Source organism: Cyprinodon variegatus, unplaced genomic scaffold (assembly GCF_000732505.1).
Source record: "Cyprinodon variegatus isolate N-32 unplaced genomic scaffold, C_variegatus-1.0 Scaffold362, whole genome shotgun sequence".
Lineage (NCBI taxonomy): Eukaryota > Metazoa > Chordata > Actinopteri > Cyprinodontiformes > Cyprinodontidae > Cyprinodon > Cyprinodon variegatus.
Genome location: NW_015150815.1, coordinates 388,245 through 399,639, shown reverse-complemented (window position 1 = coordinate 399,639; position 11,395 = coordinate 388,245). Strand labels below are relative to the sequence as shown.

General features: G+C 38.2%; 1 protein-coding gene across 3 annotated transcripts in view; it reads right to left on the bottom strand.

The window, feature by feature from the left end:
- LOC107092014 (A-kinase anchor protein 2-like) overlaps positions 1 to 11,395 on the bottom strand; it is a 102,448-nt gene that overhangs the window by 46,434 nt on the left and 44,619 nt on the right. For 2 of the 3 annotated variants that reach the window (XM_015386280.1, XM_015386281.1), the window contains exons 7-8: positions 9,820 to 9,945; positions 7,624 to 8,454 (exon numbers count right to left, since the gene is read on the bottom strand). In XM_015386280.1, coding sequence (XP_015241766.1) covers positions 7,624 to 8,454; positions 9,820 to 9,945 — 957 coding nt within the window. The remainder of the gene's footprint in view (positions 1 to 7,623; positions 8,455 to 9,819; positions 9,946 to 11,395) is intronic. The other variant, XM_015386282.1, reaches the window with a different exon arrangement.

The window sequence follows — 11,395 nt, the reverse complement described above, 5'->3', positions numbered from 1 at the left end:
AATAAAATAAAGTGCAAGTTATTTATAGAATTAACTGATTTAGAGATTTACTATGGTTAAATTAATAACAGCATAAAACATTAAAAACAGCTTTGGAGATAAGCTCAATCTACGTAACACCTAAACACACCATTCCCAAACTACAGCACATGATGGCAGCAGCTAAATAATGTACGGATGATAAATGTCTGCAGGACAGCGAAGGGGAGTAAATGTAAGGGCTATTAATCAATACAAAGCATGTATAATTACTTGTAATTCACAACTATGCACTATTTTGTGTTGGTCTTTCACATAAAATTAAGAAAAGATAAAAAAGTCTGTGGTCGTAAAATCCTGTGGATTGATACTTTTTCAAAGGACTGTATCCAAAATAAACAGGTGCTAAGAAAAAAAAAAGTCATCAAGAAAAAAAGTCAAAATGAAACTTTTTTTGGTAAATTATAAAGGTTTCTTTAATAATCACATTATTAAAGAAACATTTATAATTTACCAAAAAAAGTTTCCTTTTGAAGGTTTAGATGTCCTAATGTACTTAAGGTGCCCATTAAATATGTACCCACCTCAGTTCTATTCTGTATTAATGCCATTTAAAAAAAATGTGTACAGTACATGTATCTTTTTGTTCTTTAACTCAATCAGAATATATATATATATATATATATATATATATATATATATATATATATATATATATATATATATATATATATATATATACGTGTATTTTTTTTTTAAGTATAATTCTCTTTTGTTGGCTCTATGATAAACTACAGCAAGTCCTGTACTAACTAGAAATGTTCCTATTTATGTAACACCTGGTGCTGTTTTCATTCTGGCCAATGATTATCAGCAGTCATTTCTGTTTAAGACCTAAAGTTAAGTCAGTTAGGGTTTATTATTGCAAAATGCAATCCCATCCTGTTTGCTGACAGAGACTGAAAAAGAAATTTGAGCATTGTTTGAATAAGGCTTTCAGATGCTAACAGTCACAGCACTGTTAATGTAATAATTTATAAAGTGTGCTACAAACTCTGCCCTGCCAGTGTTGGTGACACAGGGTTTGATTATATGTCCAACTCACGGATATTTGGGGTAAAAAATGTTGTGTCACACAGAGATGTCTCTATTCAAAATAGAAAAGATAGGACAATATACATACATATAAGGTAAATGTGTTTGTTGATTATCCTCACTCCATAGCTGGTAAAGTTTCTGTAAAGTTTCTATATTACGTTTGTTTATAGATGCATAAAATAAGAAGTTTTTACTGTACTTTTATAGCTTTACATACCAATGAATAGAGAATCATGGTCATCCGTTGATCCCTTATTTAATGTGAGGTAATTACTAACCTTTGGATGATATCAGTACCATATTTTTAAAATTTTCCCAATTTTAACAAATGTTCTGTCTGTTTACTTGCTGAATATTGGTTTATATAGCCTTTTGTTTTTAATTAAAGTCTAAATAATGAAGTTATTGAATTTCAGTATGGAAAAATAACACAAATGAGTTAAAAGAATAGAAAAGAAACTTAAAGTCTGATTAAAATCTGCAACGGCCCACTTGGAGTTTTCCACTATCAGATGGGACAACCATTAAACTTTTTATCCAAAATGAAAAAATATGTTTGGAGGTAGAGGAAGTGTGGGTTTAAATTTCATTTTCTGACCTGTAAAGCATGGTGGTTGCAGCATCATGCTCTGGGGCAGATTCACTGCCATTGGTACTACTGATTTATTGCAAAAAGTAGGTGGAATAAGGTAGGAAGGGGTACACCTTCAAATTCTTCTATTTTGCCCTCAAACCAACAGTTAGATGGTTGAAATTTGGCTGCAAAGTGCTCCAGGAGGAAAATCTCCCACAACACAGATCAAAAGATCTGAACACTGCTTATAATGTAAGGACCATGCTATAAGCCTGATCCATTTTAGAAAATAAGTACATTTAGGTAAATTCTTATAATAAATGATGATCAGACATCCAGCCGGATTTCTTAGCTATGAAACATTTATGGTAAAAGTCTAAATGGTGGAAGATATCTGGGCTTCTCTGTATAATTTCAATAGAGCTGAAACAGGGTCATACTAACAAGATTAAATTATTTTGTGAATCTGCTTCAGATATAATTTACTGTACAATATTTATCAATGTGTGGACACTTTCCAAAAAAGTTGACTATCACACCATGTAACGTTGTGGGTCAAATATAAACCCTAACGAAGTGTGCGTGCTTTGTTAGTGGCAGTGGATATTATGATAGCTGGGTGCAGTAAGGACAGCTTGTGATCTCTTGTCAGCAGCCAATGAAAATAAAAAGTGAATGTTAGAGACAGATGGAAAGAACAACAAGCAGGAGACAGCAGAGGGGTTTACTGGAGAAAATCAGCTTTATTGACAGAAGATAGAGAGAGGTTACAGATGTCAAAGCAGAGAGAGAGAGAGAGAGAGAGAGGGAGGAGGAGAGGATGTGACAGAAAAAGGAAGTACAGAGAAAGGTGTGCACAATAGAAAATGGCTCTTTATTTTTGTGTTTCAACAGTCCAAATAAAATTGAGCGCAGACAGATAGGGAAACAGAGACCCCTACAGATTCAAAGCAGTACTGCAGGCTAGGCAGAGGGGCTGGTATACTGACTATCCAATGTGTTTGTCTTTGCTTTCCAACCAAAAAAAACAGACACCCAAATAGGGTGGGGACTGCATTAGTCTTCTACATTACCAAAATTTAACAATTGTTTTCTAAAGAAAACCTCACTTGGATGAAAGGAAAAACTGTTTCCAGAATGCACATTTTTGGGCACTTTTCTTTAAAAAAAAAAAAAAAATGAATTATCCAGGTTTTACCAAACCCAGATAAGTATATGAGGACCATTACTCTCACGGCCCTCAGCCTTAAAAGCCATACAGTCCGCTTGCTGTAAACTGAAAACCTCAAATCACAAGCTTCTTGGAATAACAACTGCAATCAACAGCGGGGAGTTATGCAAGGTTAATGGTGAGATCACACACAGCAAAGCAGTGGGTTGAGTGAAAATATAAAGATCTTCATTGTGTGCTCAAACTGTGATTAAAAGGCATTGCAATACATTTTAAAATCACAATCATAAGAATTCTTCTGTATATCTATAAACATGTGGTAAATAACTTCTTATTAAATTAAATTTAGAAGGTATTTACATTCCTTTTTTAACATAGGAGGCCGGCCTCTAGCATACCAGCTCAGTCGCCATTTAAAAAGCCTGTTAGATTTAGAGACATTTTCTGCAGCTCGTCACGTTAATACCTGTTTTTGTTTAAACGGTAAAATGCAAATCCATCTTGAGAACTCAGTTTATAATTGTAGACAGAATCACCTATGAAAATATATTTAAGAGACAATTTAATGCTAGGATTATGCTTTGTATTGTGAGTTATCATTTGGTACTTGAGAAGGTGTTAATGTGGCTCAATAAGGTTAAATACAACCCAACTGAAAGTCTGAAAATCAGAGTAGTGTTACGTCAGATGAATGCCGCTCTGGTGCAACCTTTCCATCACTGCCCTTTATGAAATTGCAAATATTTCTGCTTTACTGGTCGTCTCAATTTAATTAGTTTATCTTCAAGCTAAAGTACATTTTTTCCAGAACAAAATAAAGGATCTATAAATCTCAATCTGTTTTGTTAAACACCCCAGTTCAGTTGAATAATGTAATGGAAATATTTCAGATTTTAAACTGCTTCTTGTTAATCGTTTGTTATTTAGATTTCCAAATATTATTATTATTATCATTATTAATAATAATAATAATAACCAGGTTGTACAACATTATTTTCTCATGGCACTTACTGCGGATGACTTAGGAGGTCGCACTTTCCCCTCTTTATGGATATGAAAATAAACAACTGACAGCTCTCTCAGGAGTCAACCGGCAGATAACAATTTTATTTTCTAAGTGCACATCCTAAATTTAGCACATGTGTTGAGAGCTTCACATCAGCTTTAAATGAAATGGCAATTTTACTTTCTTAGGTCTCAGCTGCATTTGATCTAATTAAAGATCTAAAAATAAACAGACTGATGAAACCTGGACTAGTTTATTCCAGACATGTTACATTGTTTGAATTAAATTTAAACGAATTAATAATTAAAAATCATAAATGAATCAATAATCAATGTCAGATCTCAGGTACATATACTGGCATGTTTATTAAGTGGAACATTTGGTTCATTTGATTCACTTCTGTCTATTTACAAATGAATTTAATTGGAACTGAAAATTTTATTCATTTTCATGTTCAACCTGTAATCAATCCCTTATCTGAAATTGATTTATCTGTTACTTTTAGTATTTGGTTATAATCTGAAATAAATTAAATCCATTAATTCATTTCTGAACCTTAAAAAAATGGAGATTCTTAGTTTTCCCCCAATTCCGCTGAAATCTAATCTCGTTCTGTTGAATCCTGCCTTATCTTTCATTTCAGCTTGTGAGCCGAATGTAACATGATGCTGCTTATTTATAGTCAACTGTCATAGTGTAAGTCTTTATTGGGACTAATTGCATGATCTGCAGTTAGAAGAGGCTCTATCAGAGTTCCAACATCCAAGATAAATCTACCCCAACTTATAGGTTAAAGGGTTTTAAAGAAATCTTTGACTGTTTTTTAGTAAAAACCAAAACCTATTTTAAAGTATACATTAGAAGAGTTTGTGTTTAGAAAATTGGATGATTCTGTTATTTTTTAATTCAAATAAATGTTGTTCTGCCCTGGGCAAATAAATTAAGCACCTTTCGTTCTATTGTCTAAATCTCATTGACCAAACACACACACACACATCTATATATATAAATCTATATATCTATATATATATCTATATATATATATAGATATATATATAGATATATATATGGGCAGGTCTAGTTCTGAGATGTCAAACTGAAGTTAAAATCTCTGCTACAAATTGTTGAAAATATTTAGCCACCTTCGTAGAACAAAGAGACTTTGCTGACTAAGAGCTGGCAGTGCTTTTACTGTTTGTGTTTTTCTTAAAAAGTCAAATTTGTTCAGCTTTGAGCCTCGATTCAGTAACAAAATAATACTGATTAAAAGAATTTTCCTTTCTTTAAAAGCTCATCGGAGCATGTGGTGGTAGTTAAAATTCAGTTTCCACTGTTTTGTGTTAATAGTAAATGAATTTGTGACTGATTAAATATGCGTTCCCACGCTGTATTGGTTTTCAGCTGCCTGTGCTTTTGATAATTAGACACACTGGGAAAAAAAATTAGCTGTTTTGATCCAACTGGCTGCCAAATGGAGATCCAGGCCTTCCTATTGGCTGCTGAGTTAGGAAGAACAAGAATGAGAGGAAATTACCTCAGGAGTGGAACTGCTGGAGTTAAGAGAGGAAGCAGCAGAGGGAGAAGAGAGAAAAAAGAAAGTTTCCAGCAGAAACATGCATCATAGGACTTATGAGGTTCACAACAAAATAATGTGGTTGAAAAAAGAGAGTCAAATAAATAAAAGTCTAATATAAATATCTATTTATCTATAATTTGTTAGAACTATCAGTGTTGTCGAGTGAACAGGCACGTAAAGAAACCAAGGCAACAAATACCCACTGCTCCAGCTTCTGCAGAGAGACTCTGTACCAGAAGAGGTGTGGGTGGGTCCAGTTCGTTCATCTGTCTCTGTGATTGTTTTTGTTGGAGTGTTTCAAACAGAAGATTAACAGAGGAGGATGTGGCCAAAGAGAAAGTAAATGAGAAATAACCAAAGCTCTGTTTGAACATTTAATAAGCTGCATCACCAGAGGAGATGATGTGGTTGCTTGATGTGTGACTGATTGTCTGTAAAGTCCTGTTTACAGAAGGCTAAAGCTTACAGGCAAGCAGCTTTTTTGCTTTTTTCTTTATCTTAACCGAGTCTGACTTTTCTATAATCATTCAGTTTCTTTTGCAAAAGTATTCACACCCCTTAAACTTTTTCGAAACCTTTCACCTCAAGATCATGAACTTCAACAGATTTCATTGGGATTTCATCTGATAGACCAAAGACGTTTGTGAATAATGTAAAGTAAAGGGGAAAGAATGTTTAATGCTAAGCTTCCATTTTCAAATCCAAAACTTTATAGTGTTGCATGCATTCAGCTTCCCTCACTGCAATCATTTCTATGTAGAGACTGAAATTAAATTCCGTTCTTTGCAAAAATAATCTGGATAGCGGATGCCTCTCAGTCTTAAAGGTACAGTGGAGGATTTTCGTGTGTTTTTGAGAAGACTCTCCACTGCAGAATCCCGTACCTGCACCCAAGAGGTAATGCCTATTAACGAGTATGAGAGCATGCACAAGCCCATTTCTCCTCATGCACGCTCTGTTTAAAAGTTGCTGTTGGCATTGCTCATACAAGCTTACTGTCCAAAATAAGGTTTTACAATGTTTCAACTATGTCAGACTCACCTCCGGTAAGTGAAAATGGGGACGAGCACGTAGGACGGCCTTATGTAAATATAACACCGGAATAATTGAGATTAAAGAGGTCCACTTATTTAGATGATCCACCCAGAAAAAGAACATCCTCCACTATACCTTTAGGTCCAACCACATGCTCTCCATTGGATTCAGACCTAGACTTTGACAGGACCGTCCTAACTTGGAGACTGCTTTTATCTCCTGCGACCCAAGTTAAGTGCGTCCAGTCAATGATTGGATGCAATCAGCTGGTTTTCCTAGATAGAAACTTTAACCAATCTGACTGTATTGTCTCTGTAATGGGCCTTGGGTTGACACTTGTTGAGAATAAACTGAATTGCATTGAATATTTTGTCTTTTGTAGTCCCTTATAAAGTTTTCTTCTTGGATCATACTTGAGTAAACACCATCCAACTGCACCAACTTTGACCAGCTTCTATATCCCTCTCAAAGAAAAGCATCCCCACATTATGATGCCTCCAACACCATATTTCACAATGTGGAGGGTGTTTTCAGTTCACTTACAATGTCAAGTTTCTTCCTTATACATATACCTGCATATCAACGGTAAAAGCTAACATTTGGCCTCATCAATTAGAACACCTACTACAACTAAGGCCTTGTCTCCACAATCGCTTGTTGAACAAAATAGGAGAAATACTTTCTTTCAAATGTTTCCTTCTTCCCTCAACTTTTCCCTAATATTTATGAAACATTTTGAAATCCATTCTATTTTGCTTTGTGTTGGTCTAGCAAATGGCATTCCAATAAAATAAATACACCATGTAAAAAAGTTCAAGAGGTATGACTGTCCTTACAATGTTCTATAGCAGCACAACCACAGCATATCACCTGCATTTTGGTGTTAATCTGAAGTCACAAAATACTGCATTGTCTGAGGAGACAGCAGATTGAGATGTTAACAAGGGAGGTAACAGGAGAGCAAAAGTGATCAGGTGGCTGAGTAAAAAGTCAAAAGTGAGACGAGAAATGGAGTGTTTGTGCACGTTTGTGCTGGTTGATCAGTGTCCAGAGGAGGAAGCCAGAGCTTCTGTTAGTAATCATCCAAACACAGAGGAGAGGAAGGTGATAATAAAAGGTTGGAAGAGGGAGAAGATTCAGTCACATGAGGATGCAGCACTGGCACCGTTTCCTCTTGTCCGTACCTGTGGCGGGGGTGAGGCTGGGTGGTGGGGCTATGTTTTCCTCCTGGTTTGCAGGGGGCGATGAGGCGCTGTCTGGCTCACGCCCGTCAGATGACAGTTCCGTGCTGACTGCCTCGGATGTGGCCGGCCGTCCAGACACCAGGTCTGCGGCGGTGCCGTCGATGATGGAGATGTCGGTGACCGTCTTCTCCCTCAGAGATTTCTCGTCATCTTCGTCAATGAGCACAACCTCGGCCTTCACAGCACCGTCAAACCCGAGCAGCCTCCTGCTCTCACTTGTGTCCTCAACGTCCTGGTAGCCAAGGAACACCATGGTGACAGGGTGCTCTGTGCTGGCCGGGGGTAAGGAGCTGAGCTCATTTGGGGCTGAGGAACCCGGTTGGGACGTGATTGGAGCAGATGAAGGGGGCATCATGCCCAGCCGGGTTTCCCTTTGGAGAGTGACCTGGGCTGGTGGGCTAGAAGGAATGGATGGTGGGGCACAGGAGGGCGGTGACAGATCATCAATATCTGCAGGGGAAACGTAAGCTTGAGGAGCAGCTGGGGTCACAGTCACCTGACCCCTCCTGCCGTCTGTCCCCACTCCTGCGTGTGACGGCCTGGCAGCCCGCTGGACCAACTCATCAACCTGTGCAGAGCTCCAGCCGTTCTCCATGCTGCTGGTGGAGACGCCCCCAGAGGAGGTGACCTCATAGACCACCTTCCTACCGTCGTCGTAGACCTTAACCCCACGTGAGGCCGCCTCCAATGGGCTGACACGATTAGCCGAAAGGATGCGTTGCTCGCCTGTGTGCGGGTCGTGCTGCACGTTGATCTCCATGGCGAACATTGCTGTTAGAACAGGGGGAGAGGAGATGGAGGGGAGGGTGGGGAGCAGTGAAAAAGGGGGTGAGAACAGAAAGGTAGGTGAGGGGATGAAGTGTGGGGACACAGAAACAGCGTCTAAAAAGGTGATCATTAGAACCAAATCTGTTATTGCAGGATATGCTGTTAGTTAAACACAACCAGTTAATCCGGAAACCTGGGAGGTCAAATCAGTATGAGAAGCTAACATATTTCACTGTTAACATGTCTGACAGGCGACGGTTGATTGGAAACCCCTATCAGATATCGGGGTCTTTTCTAGTGCACTTTACATTTGACTGTTATGTCTTCCTTTTTGCATCTCATTTGTTACCAAATAACATGAAGTACATTTATATCTGGGTTCATTTGTTATGGCAAGGCTAAAAGTTTCACTCACAGGGCATGATATATGGTTTATTCATTTAATAATTGAATTGGATCAGAATCAGATATTGAATAAATACGCTTAGATCAGGTATCTGTATTAGATTGGATCAGAAAATACTGAAAAGACAATTGATCATGCATTTAAAATTATCCAGAACAAAAGATCTATTGCCAAAGTATTTTAATTATGATTTAAACAGTTTTAAAGCAGACAAGACATCCTTTTTGTTTCACCATCAAGGGTTTGACTTTTTAGAAAAAGGGAGTTGCGTATAAGATTTGCGCTTTTTTTTTTCTTTAATGTAATTTCTTTTACTCCGTTGAATAAATGTGCTTAAATTAGGATTTTAGCGTAGTTTCATTCAGTGATTATGCTTCTGCAATTGCAGCACAATGTATTTAGAGGATTTTTTCAGTTGTTTTAACCAGGGTGCCAATTAAAACAGCTCCCACTCTGAATGCCGAAACTGCTCTGCTGCTGAAGTTGACCTTTTGTTTTTCGGTTCTAACTGCACAGTCAGCAGAACTTCATTCAATGAATGAAGCATGCAAGATAAAGAACCTACACCATGATGAAAAAGGACATTCTCAATTTCTATTGATGATTGAGGCATTTTTAAAGGTAAATTAGTTCAATCCGTTGTTTCATTTTTTTAAGTAAAGCTGTCATTTTTCTTGTAGTTATAGTGTACTAGTGAAAGTACAGGTTTTCTCAAAAACAGAAACAGAAAGTATTATTTTATTCATGGTACCATTTAAGTTTCATGTCCGTATTTAGTAGGATAAATTAACCTGAGTAACCTTTTATGAACTTGATAGTTGAGAAATTGGCTCAAATATTAGTGTCTGTTCTCGTGAGGTCAAACTGGTCATAATCCCTCTTGGCGCAGCCCCAAAACCTTTCTGTCCTCCCTCCCTTCCCTCCCTCCCTCCCTCCCTCTTTCTCTCCTCCCTTGTCCTTACCAGGTCTTGATGTGGTGTGCTCTCCAGAGGCTGGTCGTCTGCTTTGGAGATAAGCAGCCAGGTCTAGGTGGTTGGGGTCAGGATCTGTGTGGTCCGGGATAGGGGCGGACATTCGGCTGGCAGCATCTAGTGAGCGGGAGCACAGGAGTAGAAATGGTACATGGTCAGTGAGATGAGAGAGAATCTCACTCAACTCCAACTGTGGGCTGTTTGGGATACGTAAACATGAGCACGCTGGGGACACACACATACACACCTCGGTGATGTGAAGCCACACCCGTGCAGAAAATAATACAGAACCCAGCCTCCCTACAGGAAAGCTAAGCCCTCCCCTGTGTGACCCTGACCGCCCCATCCACACAAACACTGCCTCCCTCTCCGTTTCAGCGTTAGTGCCAGCGCTGGTACCCCTGAGGTACAGTGCTTATGCAGCAGAAGTATGTGCATCTCTATGGTTGTCTATGAGTCTTTCAGATGTGTGTCTATATGCGTGTGTGTGTGTGTGTGTCTCTAGGAACAATACATTAGGGGCTTATGAGGCTTGTTGGTGAACAGTGGGGAGATAAAGGCGGTGGCTGCAGAGTCATGGCCTTGTGTGTGTGCACGAGCTTCAATAGTCTCACTGAGCTTCATAGTGTGTGAGTTTTGTTTTTGTCCCAGAGCCGGTATATATATGTATGTCTATGTGAGTGGCCGTGTGTGCAGCTGACTGTGTTTGAGGGATTCAGAGCTAACTCTGGCCTCCATCTCTCCTGCCTCAGCGAGACTATTATTCACACACCCTTGCAGATGAACACAAACATAGTTCTCGGTCAAGTTGTTGCACTTTCAATAGGTGAGTTTGTGTGTGTGGATGATTCTCATACATTTTCTCATTACCAATTACCATATCAACTACAATGAAGGGTTTTATGATAGACCTCAGAGTCAACACAAGAAGAGAATAGAAAGTGCTGCGGTTGGTTTTGTCATTATAATTTTGCCCAAAAGAGTAAAATATCCTATGGGGCAAGTAGTTTACATTTACAATATTTTTAAGGACATAAACATGGTTTACAAATAGAGTTGGTCTAGAAAGACGTCTTCTCTGCAGCACATGTAGGAAATTACAAAAATGCTTGAATGCGGTAAAGTGGTAAAAACCTCAGTGGCTTCTACGACCCTACTGGTCTGTTATCCTTCCACTATATGATTGTAATAGATATCCTATCTGCACAAGGGTGTTTTCCAATATTCTGTGAGACTTCCCTGAGACTTGCCTTCGACTGTTCTAGTTCAACAGTTCAACTGAAACATCATTAGTTCAACTTTTTTATTTTCTTTAGTCCAACTGTTTTTAATGCTCTTTTTTGTTTCTGCATTTTTTATTTTATTTTTTCCTACATGCTTTGATTCTGTTTTATTTTACTATATTTTAATCACGTAAAGCACTTTGCATTGTCTCTGTACTGAATTTTGCTATACAAATAAATAAGCCTTGCCTTGCCTTCCCTATATATACGAGAAGCTTCTACATCTCCACCACCAGTTTCTGCCCTCCTGCAGAAGAGGAAATGCTGTCAGTATTTTCAACTGC